This window comes from Peromyscus maniculatus, chromosome X (genome assembly GCF_049852395.1).
Source record: "Peromyscus maniculatus bairdii isolate BWxNUB_F1_BW_parent chromosome X, HU_Pman_BW_mat_3.1, whole genome shotgun sequence".
Lineage (NCBI taxonomy): Eukaryota > Metazoa > Chordata > Mammalia > Rodentia > Cricetidae > Peromyscus > Peromyscus maniculatus.
In genome coordinates, this window is record NC_134875.1 from 67273584 (window position 1) to 67295632 (window position 22049).

The 22049-nt window shown below is 32.3% G+C and overlaps 1 protein-coding gene across 2 annotated transcripts in view; it reads right to left on the bottom strand.

Annotated features, from left to right (window-relative positions):
* Pcdh11x (protocadherin 11 X-linked) overlaps positions 1-22049 on the bottom strand; it is a 610657-nt gene that overhangs the window by 550423 nt on the left and 38185 nt on the right. For both annotated transcript variants that reach the window (XM_016008787.3, XM_006990485.4), the window contains exon 2: positions 13357-13940. In XM_016008787.3, the coding sequence (XP_015864273.1) occupies positions 13357-13896 (540 nt within the window). In that variant the 5' untranslated portion in view covers positions 13897-13940. The remainder of the gene's footprint in view (positions 1-13356; positions 13941-22049) is intronic.

Below are 22049 nucleotides of genomic sequence, written 5' to 3' on the forward strand. Positions count from 1 at the left end.
ATAAACAGTTATCTTTTTATACAAATACTCAGAACTACAAATATGAAGGCATATTATTATTTTCAAAGTTTCAATCACTAACCATGTAAGAAACCAAATACACAGCTATGTATTTGTTAGAAAGCCAAGCATAGCAGAAATCTCCCTATAATACACTGTAAATGGAAACAAAAAGGCTACTATCAGCAAAAATAAATACAAATGCAGTATGGCATCATTAACAGTGATGAATCTACTAACATGAAATCATTTTGCAATCACATACCTAAGAAACTTTAACAGTATCTATAAACAAAATAAACGGTATACTGTATGACTCACTGGGCCATACTACAGCTTCCCTAACAAGATTTTTTTTTAATTTTTAGTTCTACTTTTAAATTTTGTTTCAGGGTAGAGATTGCAAAGGCAGTGAGTGAAAGGAAAGGGACAGGGAAATGAGTAGAATTGGGATGCATGATGTGAAATCCACAAAGAATCAATGAAAAGTTAAAAATATAATTGTCAGCACATCAATATTTGGTAAGAATTAATAAAGTTATGTAAACAATAGTTTATGTTTACTAGTATCTTTATGCATTCTAATTGAGATGCTGTTACATAAGATGAACAAAAGAATAATAAATAATAGCCGGGCGGTGGTGGCGCATGCCTTTAATCCCAGCACTTGGGAGGCAGAGCCAGGCGGATCTCTGTGAGTTCGAGGCCAGCCTGGGCTACCAAGTGAGTTCCAGGAAAAGGCGCAAAGCTACACAGAGAAACCCTGTCTCGAAAAACCAAAAATAATAATAATAATAATAATAATAATAATAATCATTTTTTTTACTAATTGAAGAGTTGTCCAGTAATGAAAACTTAAGTCTGTAGTGCTACGTTGAGATTTATCATTATTGAAATAAGCCTAGTCACTGTTTTGTGAGTTATTGTTGTTATCATAAATATCACAATCAAAAGCAGCTTAGGAAAGTAAAGGATTTATATGGCTCATAGGTTATTGTCCATCATCAATGGAAGCCAAGACAGGAACTAAGGCATGACCCTGAAGGTAGGAACTGAAGCAGAGACTACGAAGACCGCTGCTTATTGATTTGCTTTCCTTGGCTATCTCATGCTTAGCCAGCTCTCTTCCACCATCTAGGACAATTTGCCAAGGGACAGCATTGTCCACAATGGACCGTGTCCTCCCATATCTACCACCACACAAGATTGTACCTGGAAGATACACCCATAAGCCAACTCAATGAAGGCAATTCTTAAATTGAGGTTTCCTTTTTCTGGTGTCTCAGTTCCTGTAAAGTTGGCAAATACTAACAAGCACACATGTGTAAAATAATACCCCATGGAGGAGTTGCATGGTTCTTTCCCTAAACCTTTACATTTGAGATTTGTTAAAGACTAGATATAGATAAGAATATTATATTAAATATACACTAAGTAATTGGAGAATAAATTAAATTCCTTAGTTATCCAATAGGATAATGACATTGTTATATACCAATATTTATCAAGAAGTCTCATCTGTTAAATAAATAATTTCAAAAACAGATTTTAAAGATGTAAAGATATCAGAGCATCAGTTTTATTAATTTAGTTACCACGCATACAAATTTCAATAGTTTTCCTCATGAGAGCTCTATATGTATGATAATCTTTCTGTTTATTCTAGTTAGAAGTTTGATCTTAAACAAACACCATTGAAGGTCTAGAGAAAAATTTCCATCATGTGAAAACTTATGGGAAGCTTTTAAATAAAATAAATTGAGAGAAACAGTCATATTCTTAAAGCATATAGATGAATACACTGCTTTAGCTCATGCAGTAACCAGCTAGCAAAGTTCCAAGAAAGGAATACATGTTTTGTCAGCAATGATGACATTTTAATTTTTTTCAGTCCCATAAGGGCTTCTACTAAAAGATACGCTCATGCTACTACTATGTTTCCTAAACCATTAAAAATGACATTGTGGCCATTTCTATATCCACTTGAAAAGCCTTCCCCCCGCCAGGAATTGCAATTTAGGTAAACAATATGTTTGGTGGGATGGTATGGCTATTTGTAGTTGTTACCATAGTAATAACTCTCTTCATGCTAAGTTGAAAGATTTGAATGTTTCTAGAAGAACATAATTTTTTAAAATACTTAACTATGAAGAGAAAAAGCAGGGTGAGATCACTAAAGAATAAAATAAATAACACCAGAAACTTATGATCTTATTTTGTACTCAACTACCTCCTCTAGCCTTTCTTCATTTTACATTTATTTATTATTAAAGGGAGTTGAGTTTCTGGAAGTTAATGGAATATTTATTAGACTTTAAATAAGCGAGATTTTATTTTCCATATTTTGATATCTATATGGACTCTCATATTCATTTACATAATCATTCAGCAACTTAAAACATTACTCTCAAATGAAAGTGATCTATAAAATTTTACATTTCCTAATTTATTTATAAACCATTAAACCATTTTTCTAAAATTTATATATCCTGGAGTTATTTAGAATACCACTTTGTTCTTCTGTTAACCATTTATTTTACAATTTTCATTACTGACAACAAAGCCTTTATTGTTCTATTGTACATTTGGTTCAGGGCATTTAATCTGTGTTTCCCTTGCCAGACTATTTTAAGATGCTCCTTCTAATTAAACCATCCTCAAAGGACACAGTGGTCCTCCATTGAACCAAGAAGAAATGTTAACATAATGTCAGACTGATGATGCCAAATTTTGAAAAACAATGTGCATGATGTTTTCCATTTGGAGTGACCAGAGATATTAAACACAAACACACCATTACACACTACTCCTATAAATCCACTATGAAAAGTTAATCATGACTAGACTTATAAGGAAAAAGATAGGAAAACAAAAACAAAAAGTTCACACAGTGATAAAAGAAAAGACAAGAGAGAAAATATGATTTCTTAAAAAATGGCATATGAATGAGATGTATATAAAGCAGTTCCAGATGGTAGAAGCAGTCTATGGAAAAATATTCATATTAACAGCATCATAGTCATATGGAGAGGCAGGAGAGGCAGAGACAAATGAAGAGAAGTAGACATCTGATTCAAGAGTTAAGCTAAAGAAGGTAAATGGAAGATATTTTTTACTTTGAACTAGTTCCAAAAGTAAATGTGGAGCCAGTGTCATTGATTGAGAAAGAAAACAATGCTGTCATATTTTTATTTGTACACATACATAAAATATGTATGAAAAAGTAAATTTAGTTTACACAATACTCTTTTTAAAGAATATAAAGCATCAGATCTCAGAAAAAGTTAGCAATGGCTAATCTTAAACTATACATTAAAACTATTGTTGAGAGAACACTTTTCTTCAAAACATTCAGAAAATTTGAAATAATATTATTTTATTAATTACTATATACTCATCACTATTGTCAGGTAAATACATTTTATTTTTCTTGAGTGTACGGTAGAATAATTAGAGTTAAAAATAACAAATTTGAAAATTAAGGTAATATGCTAAATTACTTATTAATACTGGCACAGGTATTGCCATTATCACCAAAACAGTATTTATTTCTTAGCTGAAAATTATTATTTATAAATATGCCAACAAACTATCACTACCATAATTGTAAAGCTAGTAATTTCTGAAGATTCTTAGTGAAAGTCTTAATAGGTTAAAGTAGATTTGGAAATTTTAAGCATTTTTTGATTTTGAAGATTTCTAACAAGTCCATAATAGTATGAATAGTTCAAGAGAAAATGTTCATTCATAACAACAAATATTTCCTACTTATCATTAATACAGGATAGTAGTTTCTATACTGCCCATTATTAAGTTCCATGGAGACAATGGCTATTTTCAAATCTATTTTTCTCCCTCAAGACTTTTGCATTGGATGCACATTAACTGAATTAAATTTATATCACTGAAATTGTACTAAGGTATTTATGGTTATTTACTGGTACAGTAAGACAGAATATGTGGTATTCATATTTTTTTAATTGCATTCATTTGAAATGATAAAAGCTGTGTATATATACACATACCTATACATATATAAGAAACAAAAGAATACCAAATATTCTTGATAGTACTCTTCATATAATGCGGTTTCAATGAGATCTCAAAGACAAGGTTAGATTTGATAATGAAAATCACTCTTTACCTTATTGTATTTAGTGAAATTAAACTTATACTTCTTGTTTCTAATGTCTTTCTATCATATAAGTACATACTCCGTGATACTCTTCTTAGTTAATCTATAAATATAGAGATCTGTACATGTAGCAATTAATACATCCTACCATTAAACAGTCTTGCAATATATTAAAAAGAAGAAACAGGTTTCTTAAAATTGTTCACATGTAATTGTCTGCAATGTTGCACAATAAATGAAAATATTTAAATATCTATGGTTGTATAATTTTAGTTGCTATAGTATGTGGGTACATGTGTTCATTTTGCAAAAATATGTGAGTGCATGTATTCTGTTCACGTATGCTTAGCCCTCTATTAAGGATGAGTTAACATTTCTAGATAAAGTGTTTTGTAACATTTTTATGGAATAAGATTGGCAACAATTGCATTCCACAAGCAAAAGTACAGTGAATATTGAACATTTCAATAATATTTAAGAAAAGTAGCCTGTATGCTATTAGAATAAAGTGAAGTCCATGTTTGTCTTCTATGGATGCACCTAGTTGCTAGTTGTACCTGTAAACCAAAAGGCACTTCCAAGATAACTATATTGAAACTTATTTATACTTAAAGCAGATAATTTGATCTATTATGCTATTTCTTTATTCATATTTTTGATTTAGTTTCATGAAGCTCGAGATGAATGAATGAAAAGGAAGGCTATTAATTTATCTCATGTTTAGAATTTTTGTCTGTGTTCATGGGAGTATACATGTGTATATGTGTAGGTGTGTTTGTGAATGTAGGTATATGCAAATGCAATGATCCATGTGTGAAAGTCAAGGGAAAACCTCATTCCTCAGATTCCACTTCATTTTGAATAGTGTCACTTGTTTGGCATTGTACACGCCAAGCTGGCTGACCCTAAAGTTTCCATAGATTCACCTACTTCCCCCAAGCATCTTATCATAGAGGTAATCCAGCTTTACATGAAGTCTGGGAATCTAACTCATGTGCTTAAACTTGCATGCAATGAACCACAGCTCCTGCACCTAGGATTTTATTATTTTTTTTTATTTTTAGATTTATTTTATGTATATGTGTATTTTGCCTGTATGTACATCTGTGCACTATGTTCGTGGTGCCCACAAATGTCAGAAGAAGGCATCATGATCCTCTGGAACTGGAGTTATGGATTATTGTGAGACACCATATAGGTGCTAGGAACCAAACCTGAGTCCTCTGCAAGAGCAACTAGTGCTCTTAAATGCCGAGCCATCTCTCAAGGCCCTAGTGTTTTATTTTTAAGTGAGAGCTTTTTACATTCAATTTGTATTTTCAGCTAAAGAAAATATTTGTCAAAACCATGTCTAAACACACATATCTTAATAAAAGCACAAATTTATATCAACTATTTTATAGGATAAGCACAAATGAAATCATAGCTTTTATCAGAATTATCGCATAAAACATACATGTGTGATATGAAAATTCAGCATTTTTGATATAAAAATTTTACCCATACATTATCTCATAGAGACCTGCCTGGTTCTGCCTCCCGAGTGCTGGGATTAAAGACATGTGCCATCACCACCAGGCTTACATTAAGTTTTTGAGCTAAGACTAAAAGAGCATACTTCATTTCATATTTCTACAGCAGAATGCTGTTATAGCTGCTAGAACGGTAAACAAAAGGAACAATTTGTACCAAACATATTACCTACATTGGGACATTTTCTGTATTACTTTGTTATCATTGACCAAATTTGAGTGTTAACCAGGTTTTTGTTATAAAGAGTTATGTACCAAATAAGGTTTTTCTTGTTTAAATGTAGTGATGTCTTTTTGTTGTTGTTGTATTTGCCTTTAATTGCTAGTCCATTGCCTCAGTCCTTGTGTCAGTGCATTTTCATTTTGGCTATTAAGTGATTCCTTTTGGCATTCATAAAATTAAACATTGTATATTAAGATGTAGACAGTTTGGATTTACTTAATTTTAGTAAGTGGTAATTTTTTTTACTTCTAAGGTTTGACTAATAAAATTAATATTAAAATATTTTAATAGTTATTTAAGCACTAAAATAGTTATCATTTATATATCAGATGAACAAGAATAAGAGATCAAAAAGTCTTTACCTAATATTATTTTATTTATTTTTTTATTTACTATTTACTATTTTATTTATAGTTACTAATATTTAGTGGTTTCTTATATTTACTTACTAATACTAAATTAAAAAGCATTATGTGAAAAAAAACTGAAAAGATTTATTAACTCATTTGTTCTTCAAAGTCTTAATTTATAAATTACTTAATTGATTATCTAACATATATGATTCCATGTGGACTATTAATAACAAGTGTATTTAATGTAAAGTCATTATTGGACTATGAATACTAACCAGGACTGTGATAATTGCAATGAAGTCAAAAGTTACTTGATCTTATTAGTGTTACATTCTCACTTTAATAAAAACCGACAGCACTAATAAAGATACATTTATGAGCACAATGAATTTTATGCTGTTGGTTTTCCCCACTGGAGGTGCACTTTGATAATAACCCAGGCTTTTAGGGACCTAACAGTCATTAGCATTTAATAGTCCTCTTTTATTTCTGTTCAACAGAGAACAGAAATGATAATCCACATATCATAGAACTAAAGAATATGAATTTAAGTAATCTTAAATCTGAAAGAATAAATGTCTAAGTACACTATTTTAGAGTTAATAAATGAGGATGTATTTGTACTGAAACTCTTCTGAGACTCTTGGGGAGCAAATAACATCTATAGTTTCTAAAACATTTACGCATGCCATTTGTTGTATATTTTGCCTATTATATAATTAATGAAACTTTTATCCAATCTGGTATTATATGGCATATTGAGATACAGATAAATAAAATTACTTCTTTGACAATAAAAATGAATGTTTAATGTTTATCTCTACAACATATTTTTGACGACTCATATCAATAATTTTAAATCAATATCATTAAATCTTGTGGCAGAAAATAAATTTTGAATTTCAGAGAGCATATTTTATGATAAATGTAACTCTATGTTTATTTGTAGTCATGCAAATTTAGGTTTCTATCAATGGGGAAAATGTATATACATAAAAATAAGAGCCTAAATGATTTACATAAAATAGACTACTCTTTTTGTTGTTGGAAAAAAATTATAATGCTTTAGAGATGGATATAAACAAGTCTGTGCTTTGATTGGGACGATCAGGGGTAAATTTTGTCTTTATGCTCTTTTATGCACAAAACAACCGTAGTTTAAACATTGTCATTTTCTCTCAAGAGAACCAGTCAGCTCACTGTCATTGGGCTGGTATAGGAAGTTTACTGCTGGCAGATTACAAAAAAAAAAAAAAAAAAAAAAAAAAAGGAAGAATGAAATCAGAGGCAAAATATATGTTGAAGACATATGTAACTTCATCATACACACTATTTCCCAAGTTTCAAACAGGAAATAGTGTGTCCCTCTGGTTTTTGTCCATACACTGTGCGAGATAGGGTGCCTGAGGGATATTTGTGAAACCGCTGACTTCTCTGTCAATGAGACCTAGAAAATGCAAAGGGCTTTTAGGAAGAAAAGGTATTAGAATTTTAAAAAGTAAAACCTAAACAGATAGAGATACTTTAATTTCTGAGATCCAGCTTAACTCTTTGTATGGTGTATTGAATATACATGTTTTGCATAGATGCAAATATATAAATGATAGATAGATAGATAGATAGATAGATAGATAGATAGATGGATGGATGGATGGATGGATGGATGGATGGATGGATACATAGATAGATAGATAGATAGATAGATAGATAGATAGATAGATAGATAGATAGATAGATAGATAGATAGATAGAGCAAATTTTTTTTTTTGGTTTTTTCGAGACAGGGTTTCTCTGCGTAGTTTTGCGCCTTTCCTGGAGCTCACTTGGTAGCCCAGGCTGGCCTCGAACTCACAGTGATCCGCCTGCCTCTGCCTCCCGAGTGCTGGGATTAAAGGCGTGCGCCACCACCGCCCGGCATATAGAGCAAATTTTTAAACAGTTTAGTCTAAGGAGAAATTATATTTGAAAATTAAATTCATGGGAATTCAAATTGCATAATATTGTTTAAAGAAGAGAAAAAAATGTTTCACAACTAGATTTTTTTCTAAAGACACCTATATTTATTTATTTATTTTCCTTAAAATTATAATGTTCTATTTAAAAGCTTGAAAATTAACCTTACCAATATCATGTAAATGACTCATTTAGTTCTTAAGTTGATTATTATACAATTAAAAATCCTTTTTTAATCAAGTAGAATAACTTTATGCTTTCATCGAACACTCTCTCCATCATCTCCCTTTCACTCTTCTAGCATTAAATTATGTCCTGGTATCTCAAGTTTATCTGTCAGTCTGTTAATCAAGTTTAAGAGTCAAAAAGTATATTCCAGCTCCTAATCATATTGCTTACAAGTTATAGGAGAATTAGCATTCTAAGACATATTTTTTTACATATTATACACATGGAATAATAATACTTTCTTGGTTTATACCAGAGCATACATAAAATCACAGGATAATATGAACCCAAACATTACTAAAACATTTACATACTAACTAAAGTTTTACTACTCTGCTGTGCTATGCTTTATATAGTCTAGAAATAATAATACATTTAATAAATATTCACCATTACATTTAATTTCCTTTAGTTAATTTGAAACTGAAAATAGACCTAAATTTCCCTAGAATTTTTCTTTATTGTCTCTCTATTATTTGACCTTTACATATATATTTTATATTACCCTAGTTATGACCAACTGCAATTTTGCTACTCTGATATTCAATAAAATAGATAAGATTAACACCAATTAAATATCAACCTATGTTGTAAGACAATAAGTCTTCTAGAAATTATTATTGTTGGCCCTACTTTCAAACACTAAATTTATTGATAAATCAGAACACTTTTCTTCTTCTTCTTCTTCTTCTTCTTCTTCTTCTTCTTCTTCTTCTTCTTCTCCTCCTCCTCCTCCTCCTCCTCCTCCTCCTCCTCCTCCTCCTCCTTCTTCTTCTTCTCCTTCTTCTTCTTTTAGCTACTTCTCCCACAGAATACATGCCACTTTCCTGACAGGATAGTTTTTTTGCAAGGCAAAGTGCATTCAGTTAATATTACCCATGTCATAGCCATTTTTGTGCCCAGGGCAATACTTTTATTCCATTCTCATTATTTTTCACAAGCACTCCGAACAGTATTTGTTCATGGTCCTATACAAATGCCCAAGTACTTTATGTACAGCATATAGTTATTTTGTTGTGTCATGTATTCTGAGGCAGAAAGACATTATATTCCAAATTTCTACAAGTTATTGACAATTGTATAGTGAGACTATATCTACCATTTCATGGCATTTTTTAAAAAGAAAGTCAAAAATGTAAACAAACATATATTAACAAAGTTGGAATCATCCCAACAGAATGTTTCATTTAAATTTGCTAATCAGTTTTCAAGATAAATATGAAACTGTGTAATGTTGTCCTAAGGTAGAGATGGCAAAATTATTCCTTAAATGAAGTCTAGCATTTTAAAAAAGACCATTTATCAGAATGTCTAGTCGAGGGACGCAGAATAGTCCTATTGTCTGGTTTCAGTTTTCTAAGTCCCCATTTTAATTTTAAATTATACTCCTGTTTCCTAAATAAACACTTTGTGTTTAGGATCTGGAGTACAGTATCATAATCACTTATTAATTAGGCTATTAAAATTGATATTAACTTAGAGGATTCTGGCAGCAGTAAACAGATTCAGTGGATTAAAAAAATTCTATGAGCATAGGGCATCAAGACTACAATGGGGAAACCTACAGAGACAATCAAACCAAAGTAGTGGGAACTCATGAACCATGGACCAAATAGCTGTGGAGCCTCCATGAGACTAGACTACGCCCTCTACATAGTGAGACAGTTATGTAACTTGATCTGTTTAAGAGGCCCCCTAGCAGTGGGATCTGTACCCATCCCTAGGGCATCATTTGGAGCCCACTACCTATGGTGGGACACCTTACACAGCCTTGGTGCAGAGGAAGGTGCTTGGATCTGCCTCAACTGACTGTAGCAAACTCTGCTACTCTCCACGGGAGACCTTGCCCTGAAAGAGATGGGAATGGGGGGTGGGATGGGGGAAAGGCTGGGGGTGGAAGGAGGGGGATCTTTGGTTGGTATGTAGAATGAATAGAAAATTTCTTAATAATAATAATATATATGTAAAAAGTGCATGAAGTTTGGAGTGAAAAGGGATAGAAATATGGAAAGAGTTGAAAGGAAGTGAGTGTGAGAATTTGATCAAAATATGCAACACACATACATGGACATACACAAAAATAATTCAGTTTCTTGGTGTCCTTTGCAACTTTTCAAGTACTCAAGTAACATATACTTAAAGGCTACCTTTTGCCTAACAAAGTCTGAGAACATTTATAACTGAAAAAAGTTTATAGGAAAGGGTTGCTTGAGAGTCAATATTGTTATACAGTTTACATTTAAAGTGTTAAAGTTCACATTTTTAAGGAGGCAAATATTTGAATATATCTCCAGAACATTTCATATATGCTTCTGTACTTTGTGATTTGTTCCTACATCAGCCCTTTAATAACTACCGAACCACCCATATACATGTTTTTTAAAGAGAAAAAAGACAGGAGGTAGGACATTTGTTAAAAAATGAATTTGTAAAAAAAAAGAAATATGCACAAAATTCTGATTAATATCTTTTCTGTATTTTTTCCAATTCACCAGAAAAGCAAACATCATTGTAGAGACCTAATCTAAAATAATTATCTTCAAATCTCCTAAACTGTTTTATATCACTACTTCAAATAAATCCTTCTTTTTAGAATTAATTACACACTCAAATATCTGCATTAATTTGAGTTCACTCAGGAAGTTTGGTGTCTTCAATTTCATTTTAAACATATGCATCTTATGAAAACAACAGGGTCAGTTGAGCAATTTCCCTATATTATACATCCCCTTGGTCAAATCTACACATTATAATGATCAGAAGGCAATTGTGTATGTTCTTCCAGTACTTTACAACAGTAGTCATTATGTCAATTGCAATTTGGTAGCACATAATCTGCAAAAACATAAATTTAAAAAATCTTTTATATCAATATGATATCTGCAAATATGTGCACCATCTGAATACCATTATGTACATTTTATTATTTTGCATACCAATACCTGAAATTTCAACTATTCTGCAAAGCTTCCTAGTAATTACAAAAAAATACCCTAAATTCTTTAGATGAACTGAAAATTTTTCACAAAACTACTTACATTTTTTATAAGAGTAAATGAATTCCATGTTTTCAAATAATTCAGACAAAAATATGTAGAACTAAAAGAACAGTGGCTAATGTTTAGTCCCACTTTGTGGATTGTGAAGATGATTATGGATCTAGCCTTAACTTGAAATCATCATGAAAAATTTTATCAATAATCCAAATACATTCAAAAAAGTTCTTAATAAAGCTTTTAGATGGGGAAATATTTGGAAGATATGGAAGGAGTTGGGGTCAGGTGATGTGGGTATATACTAACATATTTCATTATACAATGCATGAAATCCTCAAGAACATTGTTCTGAAAGACCCCCGCTCCATTATGAGGACATGGGGCTTTGGGCCAATGAAATGCTCCCCCCCCCCAATAACTTAGCCTAAGAAACGCCATTCTGAAGGAATCAAAAAAACAGGAGTTCACAGCCGTAGCCAGCCACCCGGCCTTGACAGAGATAACTATGGCCAGCCATCCAGCCTTGAGAGAGATAACTGTGGTCGGCGGCCTTGGGAGAAAAACAGTTGAGTCAAATCAGGATATTTTATGGCTGGCCCCCTGGCCTTGAGGAATAAGCAGCTGGCCTGGGCAAGGCCAAATCAGCCACACACATACGACCCCAAGTTCACCCTGGCCTTCTTTGAAACAACCAATAGGGACCCTGTAACTATGCTTCTCGCTTCTGTAACCGCGCCTCTGCCCCTGGGATCCCATAAAAAGTCCCCCTTGCCCTAGGAAAGGGCGCAAGTCCTCCAAGAGACTTCGCCCCAGGTACCTGGTCTAAATAAACCCTCTTGCTTTTGCATCTGATCTGTGGTTTCGGTGTGTTCCTTGGGTTTGGGGGTCTCTCCTGAAGGAAGATCTCCCCTGGGGGTTCTTTCAGTTCTCCTATTAGCCTCTCATAATTTTGACATTTTTTCAAGTGCTAAGTTTAGGCTTTTTGTCTGAAATGATGATTTAAATATTAATTGTCCCATTTAGTCATTCTTTTTTAGAGAATATTTTTTACTCGTTTTACATACCAAAGATCCCCCTCTCTCCTCTTCACTTAAAATTGTGTTTAGGTGAAGTTTATGACAGAGCCATGACTAGACAGATTCAAAGTCAGATACCAAATAGTCTGTTGATTTGTAAATAGTATAGCTGATCTCCTTGTCTGTGGCCTATATTAGTTAATATAGACAAAAAAGTTTGGAAAGGGATATATATGGTGACATTTTATTTGTGCTGAAATGTGATTTTATTTGAATGTTAATAAACAAAGTTGCCTGGGGATCAGAGCTGAGAACAAGCCATTTAGCAGAAGTCCCAGCAGTGGTGGCACACACAAATAAACCAATCACATGGCAGGCAGAGTCTCTGTGTGTTCAAGGATACAGCCAAGCAGTGACCTGAACATTTAATCTCAGTAAGAACCATAGAGACCTGGAGGTCTGTACAAACAGGCAGTGATGAGAAAGTCATGTGGTTGGGTTTAGAACCAATGAGAAAGCAGAACAGAAAGGCAATAAAAAGACAGGACACAGGAAGAGGGTCAGTCTGTGAGGGGAAGGACAGCAGCGAGTGGTAAGATAAGGTGGTCTTAGCTCTTGGCTACTGCTCTGATCTCTGTACTTTTAACTCTATATTTGGCTCTGTGTTTCTTACATAAGACCATTTAGAATTCCATCTACATTTGGCTCCCAATGTAGCAGAATTACATCTACAAATATATACACAGAGCATGTTTAAAAAAAAAAAGGTGTGATTGAAAAATGTATAGTAGTGAATTTTCTCTAGTTTACTTTGCATAAATATTGAAAAGTTAATATGAAAAATTACTCATACGTTCAAAAAGGTCTTATACTCTATAGGGGAAATAATATCTTTAACACAATGTTTTTTTAAAACGTACCTTAATTAGTTGGTAGTTTTGGACTCCATTTATTCCGATGTCAGGATCAATGGCTGCTGGAAGAGAATATCGAGAGTTTATAGCCGAGTTCTCTGGAATTGATATGTTGATGACAGTTGTCGGGAATAACGGTGAATTATCATTTATATCTTCTATCAGAAAGCGTATCTTGACCAATCTAAAAATTTCATCCGGCAAAACGGCGACTTCCACTTCGTAAAAGCAACGGGCATCCAACAAGATTCCAGCACATAATTTCTCACGATCAATGCGAGCGCCAGTAGTGAAGATCTCACCGGTACCCTCTTCAATCCGAATCAAAGGTACATCCCCGGTTTTGTAAACCAATTTGAACTGCATAGGAGTGGTTAAGGACTTGTCGGGAATAAGCGACAAGTTGAGGTCTTTCAACAAATCGCCTATCAGGACGTTCTCTGGCATTTCTTCTCGGACCGTGTAATTCTTCTCCTGGGCGCCAGACTGAAACACGACGCATGCTAACAGGACCGCAAATATATACGTCCCGGACAACAAGTCCATACCAGTCTCGATACCACAGGTACTGTTTGTCAGCCCACGATATACTGACAATGAAAACACAGGGGAGGATAGAGGGAGGGAGAAGGAGAGACAAAAAAGGAGAGAAAAAGAAATTATTAGAAATCCAACCATAAATGTTCATGTTAACTAAATGTTTTAAGTTTAAATCATTAAATGAAATATTAACACTAGTGATACTTGAATGGCAAATTTGTTTTGAATCAACTATTATGCATTTCTATAGTAAGAAGATAAATATAAAATTACCTATGATTGTTAAGAGATGGGCTATTAAGAGCAACGTCCACTATTGAAGATGTGTATATATTTTATTATATTAAGATATTTAAAGAATATACAAATAATTTAATATTTAATTCAATAGTTAAGGAAAAATAAGAGGGCATTTGTTAGAATCACAAAAATATCGTTATTTTTACTCTGATTTCAAACAATTATTTTACTGTCAATAAGCATTTGATATAGTATTCCATATTTTCAGTTCCATTCATAAAAATGTACAATTGTCCAGATGAAAGTAGGCAAAATATATTGACACATGAAGGACTTGCTCAAGTCTGAATTCAAAACAAAAATCTTCTAAGATAGAAAATGGGTTATGTGAAAAATATCTAAATATAGGGGAGAAATTATGACATGTAAAGAGGATTTGATTCTTTTTTGGGTGAAGAAGCCAATAAATATAAATTACAGATATGAAATTTTCATATTGCTATAAATATATTTGTTCATTTAGAAATTTATGAAAAAAAATTTTTTTGTTTCTTGTTTTTATTTCAGGGAACAGTGAAACTCATACCTTTGAGGATACTGATAGAATATAAGAATAAGACAAAAAAACTTATGAATGTATATTATGATTAGAATTATAGGCCTGCTAAATAGCATGTAAACTTAATAGGAGATATGAGTTTAATATGTTCTAAATTTGAGAATTCAATTTGTGCATTGGAAAATGAAAACTGATGCTATAAAATGGCATAAGAATAGACAAACTAAAGTATAGCTAGACAAGTTTTGAAAATAAAGTACTTTTTATATAAAAATAGCAGAATGTAGTGTTATTGTTTATTTAAACCACATTTAAACCACAAAAATTATCAGGAGATAGTTATAGTAATCACAGTTTGATCAAATATTCCTTTGATAATATCTAGCTCATCACTCCATTCCATAAAACAAATGTTACATATGGATGAAGGGGGTCGACTGAAATAGAAGAATCAAACAGAGATGGAGAGGTAAAACAGGAACAGGAAGGGAATACAGGGAGGAAAAAGTAAAATTAGGGCCATTTGAGAAATCATTCACAAACCTAAAATAGTAGAAGCTTCCTAAAATATACACAGATACAAAGGTGATGTAAATGAAATTGCTAAATAAGAAGGCAGACTGTGCCCTGACTGAACACTGCTCATCACGAAATGAAGCTTCTAGTACTTGGCATGGGTAACACAAAATTAAGTTGTTGGCCTAAATCTTACCCTGGGAAACTCCAAACAATGAAGACTATTGCAAAGGCCGTAAGTTGTCCTCTACAAACTTATGACAAGACTCTATGCTAAGGGCAAAACCTACACAAATCATTGAATACAGAGAAGTTGATCTGGTACCTACCTAGAACCTTCACCCCTAGGGAGAGACAGAAACAGAGGCAGAGACTTTGGAACATTCAGTCCTAAATGGGATATCTCTATCAAATTCCTCCCCTCAGAGCTCAGGGAATCCCTCAGAAATGGAGGCAGAAAGAGTATAAGAGCCAGAGGGAATGGAGAACACCAAGAAAATAAAACCCTCTAAATTAACATAATCAAAGAACGTAGGAGCTCACAGATACTGAGGTAGCATGTACGGGGCCTGCACAGGTCTGCCTCAGGTCCTCTGAATATACTAATGTCTTCCAGTTTAGTGTTTCTATGGGATGTCTGAGTTTGCAAACTAGTGGGTCTCTGTTTCTTGTGTCCTCATTTGGTTTCTTTTCCTTCTGTTGGTTTGTTTCATCAAATTCAGGTGTGCTGTTTTTATGTTGTTTTATTATTTTTTTTAAAAAGATTGAAACTAGAGAGATGTTTTAGAGGTTAGGATCACTTAACCTCTTGTTGTTCTTGCAGAGTAGCTGGGTTTTGATCTTAGCATCCACACAGCAGCTCACAACTATGTATAACTCCAGTTCCAAGGGATCTAAAACAGACTTCTGGGTTTTGCAGGCACTACATTCACCTAGTGCAGACAAAACATCCATACACATAAAATGAAGAGAAACAAATCTTCCAAAAAAGTGAATCCCAGAAATTTCTTCTTGCTTTTATTTATCCTTGCAGAAAATCATGAAACCTATTATAATTCTCTGATATTTAGTATTTATTTGTATTACTTTTGTCTGTGTGTGTGTGTGTGTGTGTGTGTGTGTGTGTGTGTGTTTATTTGCATGTGAGTGTAGATGTATTCAAAAGTCAGAGACATTAGATCCTCCTAGTGTTGGAATTAGATGTGATTGTGAACTGTTCAATACGGGTGATGGGAATCAAAGGTGAGTCTTCTAGAAGAGCATCAAGGCAAACATCCATGGTTTTTTATGCATCTCCTCAGTCCCTATTTCTCTAATTCTTTGTTAAAATTCAACAATTAATTTAGATTTCTATTTTTTTTTTGTTGTTTTTCACCAAGTCCTTGCTTTCTATTGTCAATCTGACTTGCTTGGTATAATCTTGATGTTACATATTAAGTAACATTTAATATCAAGATTATGAAAATATCTGTGTGTAATATTATGTAATAAAATAGGAAATATTTATACCAGTGCACTAAACACCATTAAATGTTACACCCTTGAAAGTAAATATGAGTAAATGCTGCTGTTGAGGCATGTGTCAGTTTTAAAAGATCAGTGGACAGATACACTTAAAATTCCATTATAGGAAATACTGATGCAGGCAGGAATCTAATACTGTTCTCAATATTTATTAGGGATTAGCAACATTAACGATGTTTCAGCAATGATTCTAAACACAGGAAGACATGATATAAATAGCTTTTTGTGTGAATAGAACAGCCAGAAAATGTGCTATTACCCTTTCCCGCTACATAGTTAGACATCTGCATTTAAAATATATAACCATATGCAAATGGTGAATGACATGAACTGAGAAAAATGAATCTTTTCCATTTTCAGTCAGTAATAGAACATTCAAATACCCTGTAACAAGTGCAATAGTTAACTTCAACTACGTGTGATTTAAAGAAATAATTTTTATAAGTTATAATCATAGAACCTCTGAAATATACATTATATATCTAACAATTTTTGTTTATTTAGATGTTGGTATCATTTATTAATCACCGATATATAACAATGAGGAAAATGAATACAGAAGGTATGCTCTATCTTAGTAACAACAGTAAAAGTCTATGGTCTGCAGTCTTCTATTTTTAGAATCATTTAGTCAATGATGAGCACTGGAATTATACAATATAGATTTTATCTTTGAATTACTGATTTTTTACTTTTTTCAGAATGTGTGATTAAAAACACTATGTTGATACCATGAGCTTACGGGTCCACATATATGTATTCTCTAACCACTGAATCTAGGACACTTAAAAGTGTATGAGTGATTTTATAAATATTATGCAAACATAAGCACAATAAAAATGGGGCAGTGGCAGATGGAATTAACAGTACCACTCTATTCTTATCCTACCCCTAGGTATTACACATTATTACAATTGGCAGAAGAATGATACAGACTGTTTTTCAAAGCATTGCATACATGTTGTACTATCTCTACACAAGAAAAAATAATTAAGATAACGACCTAATTCCATGAACTTCTAATTTCCCAATCCAGTCTAAATCTGTTTCACATGACCTGTAATAACATTGTCAAACTAAACATTTTAAAATGAGTTTGGGTATTTGAAATTCTTTCATGGGTTTTAAAACCTAGAAAGAAGTATATGAAAAAAAGACAATAATAATTTCTAAGCCTAAAGTGGATGTACATAATGAAAATGTCATTATGAAAGCCATTATTGTGTAATTACATTTAATTAATATATGCTAATAAAATATAAGCCAATGCAGCCAATATAAGCTTCTGTATCTTAATGAAACCTACATCTTATGACTCTAATATATTCTAGTTGAAATAAGCCTTCTGAATTTCTAGTAAAGAAAAAACAGAAAACCTAAAAAAGTTATTTACTCTCTAGTTAGGAATTAATAACATGAATTTGTAAGATTTTTTTCTCTAATTCAATAACTATTAAACAAACTTTCTATGCTAAGCACAGTTATGGGTATTGAGAAGCCATATGTGAATGAAACAGACAAGAATCCCACTTTCCTACAGTTTATTTTTAATAATATTAACCTACTAATATCTTTACTTCAGTCTTCAATTTCTGTATACTGGACTCAAAACTTACTCTACAAGGTTGTAGATACTCATGTTTAAATAACCTCAGTCTCAAATTTTTCATGCTTCCATTTACATTTAATTGAAATTTTTACTGTCAACTTAAACATCTTCCTTGAAAAGGTTGAGTTAATAATTCATGAAATGACCACTACTGAAACATTGTGGATAAACATACATATCAGGAGTCAGACATGGCCCACTTTTAGGAAAGTTTGATACATTTAAAGCAGATACTCAGGAAATATTTGCTTACACATATGCCTGTAGTTTTCTCTCTTCAAGAAAACATATCCGTAGATTTCGTTTTTATTCCCTTTCAAACTTTTCATGCCACAGACTAAAGCTAATTTTGGAAATTAATATGGTAAGCAGAATGAAATCAGGAAGAGGATTTCAAATTTCTCCCTGGCACAGTAGTACCTGTGCTGTTTATATATTGTCACTTTCACATGCTACACTGTGGTTGTACTGGCAATGTTGTGCATAGACAAGAAAACAAAAGCAAAATTAAATAAGCACTTCCAAAAATGTAAAAAAGAAATGCAAAATGCAAAATTGAATATTCATTTTAAGGTCTCTGAAATTTGGGTCCAAAAAGAAAGTAAACGGGGACAAGGCCACTCATTTTTGCAATTCTAGAAAGTATAAATCACAAAGTAGTGTACAAACATGTTTTCCTTTATTTGGAAACAGGGTTTGAATTCCAGGTTTTTAAAGTTCCCAGAGCTGGCCTCAAATTTCTGTTCATTTAATAAAACCTTGTGACTTAGCCCTATGTGTAGCTAGGTTTACAAGACCCAAGCTACAAACAAAACTCTTCAAATGTTTGCTGGAATAGAACATTTTCCCAAGTTGTAATGTTAATCTCACTTTCAGTATATTTTAATTAGTTATATGTGAATGATTAGTTTACTTGCTATAGTAACAAGCTGTTAAAATTGTATAAATATAAGCTCCACAGCAAAAAAAACAAAAAAAACAAAAAAACATACGTACTATGTTGCTAATTTTCCTAATTTTGCATGGCTCCCATCAGATTATTTTTACATTATTTTAAGGCAAAACATACCCTCCAACATTCACAAGGTATGAGGTAGTCGCTTATTTATTCATGTTCTTATGAACAAGAAAACTCCCTTGGAACACACAGTAAACAATAAAATGTTTCTCAGTATTGAGAAGAAAAGTAAGCACATTGAGATAAAGAAAAATGGCAGCAAGAGAGAAACACTATTGTATCAAAGGGAATGACCATTGCAAAGTAGGATCAGGTATTTAGCTGCTCTATGTGATTCAAGTGTTTCTTGTATAACTCTAAAACTTGATACATTCAAATGAAACATGTAATGAAGTGCAATTATATAAAATGATATTTTCATTAAATTTAATTTTATAAAGTGATCTTTTATTGTATTCTATTTTAGACATGTGTAATTGTCACATTTGGGTTTAATTTTCTCTAAGAAATGGATTCCAAAAATGTTGGCTTTCCTCTCTAAAATGTTTATCAAATATTGTTTCATTTGAACACTTGAGTGTCAATATGGTGTTAGCTAGTATGGTTTGAAAAATCTGTAAATTCAATAGTTAGCAGCATTTATAGGACAATTTATAATGATTTTCTTTCCATATTAATTTCATGCATATTTCATATCAGAGTTGGAGAGTTTTTAATATACCATTTTGCAGATGAATTGAAGATGTATTTAAAATGGCAAATATTCATCACAGCCTTCTGCAGTCTTGGGGTGAATTTCATTATGGTCATTCTAGTATCAAATGCTTTAAAGGAGTTGATAAGTACAAGATATTTTGTAATAAATCAATTCCAAATTAAAAATAAAAATGATAGCATAAGTTTATTCCACTTTAATTATTGTAATTAAATGTTTAAGAGTTATTTGAAGCATAACTGATTTCAAACAGTTTCTTATTTAAACTTTATAACAAGTATATACAATATCTAAATCTTATAGGAATAGATTTCTATATTATAAAGTTATAAATCTGTTTCACATTTGATAATCTTCTCCAAATGATTGCCTTATAAAAGGGTACAGGTTAACAATTCTTCAATGTATAAAAGTAGGGTGCTTGCATGCAAAAAAAAAAGATAAATAGAAACAAAAATTGAAACCTGGACTATGTATATAATGGTAATAGAATAACAAAGAAGAAGTCAAGTGGTAGGAAGCAGTACTATTTAACAACAAAAAAGTTTCAGACGCTACAATTTTAGATACTTGTTATGTATGGATTTTTTTAAATAGATTTGTTACTTCACTACATATTTGTTGAGTTGCCTATAATGAGTCTAGATACTTATCATTAAAATAATATAGTTCTGAACAGAAACATGGTTCATATTTTATTTAGTACATCAATGTTCAAATTACCTATGTAGAGAGACCAATTAATATTTCTGTATTAATTGCCCAGTTTTCTAAACACAATGGATTGATTACAATATCTGCACAAAGTATTTTATCAGATTATCCCTGTATCAACTTGCACACTACAGCATGACAATATTTTTCTGTCAGCTACTAATTTTTCAAAATCATGATTTCAGAAATATCAGTAGTTAAAATTCAAATAAAATGTATCACCAAAATCTTGGAAATGGCAATTTAAGGCAAAATTGCATCTGACAGCCTGTGAAATGAATTCAGTTAAAATACTGATAGTGAGAAAGGGAATATCTATCACGCCATTGTTTCCAGCAATAGATGGAAGAATTTCATCTTTAATTTCCACATTCATTTATTTCCCTGGGTACACAATGAAGCTCTCCCTAGCAAAATGACTTTGGAGTGGTATTATCCATACTCAGAAAGTGAACATCACATACCGCTAGTCAAAAAAGACCTGGCCACTTTTTACATGAGTCTTCCTGCCTGGTTTATAAACTGCATAAACAGATTTTTTAAAATAAACTGTTATTACAGATTCAGTAATAGCCTCTCTCCTATTAGTTCTGAATCGCTTAAACATTAAAAATGTTATTTCTGTAGGTTTTTATTTTTTTTTTGCTTGTGTCTGCTCAAAAACAAAGCTGATTAATGATGATATTTTTTAATTAGTAAATGTAAAAAACTGAATAATAAATGGTGAATGCAAGCATTAATAACACATTTTATTATATCTTCAATAATGATACATTTAAATTATGAATAAAACTAATCAGACAGAATTCTACCTTTAAAATGAATATAACAACTGTGAGTAAAACACTACTTATGTCTTTTTTATTTGTACAATAAGTACACATGCTGGGTCCATCTAGAGCTATAAAATACAATTATAATGATTTTTTTGGTTCATTTGTTTTTCATTCATACATCCTGAATGCATCCTCCTCTCCTTCCACTCCTCTCATCCTCTCCCCACCTTCCCTCTCCCCAAAATCCACTCCTCCCCTCCCCTGTTTACCTTCAGAAAAGAGCATGCCTCCCAAGGATACCAATATAACACACCATAACAAGACCCAATAAGACTAAACACAAACCCTCATATCAAGGCTGGATGAGGCAACCCAGTAGGAGGAAAAGGGGCCCAAAATCAGGTACAAGAGTCAGAGACACCCCTCACTCTCACTGTTAGGATTCCCACAAACGCCCCAAGTGAAAAAAACCACAGCATTTATGCAGAGGACCTAGTACATACAAAGCTTCTCATATAAAGACAATTTAGAGATTTTAGTATATCTAC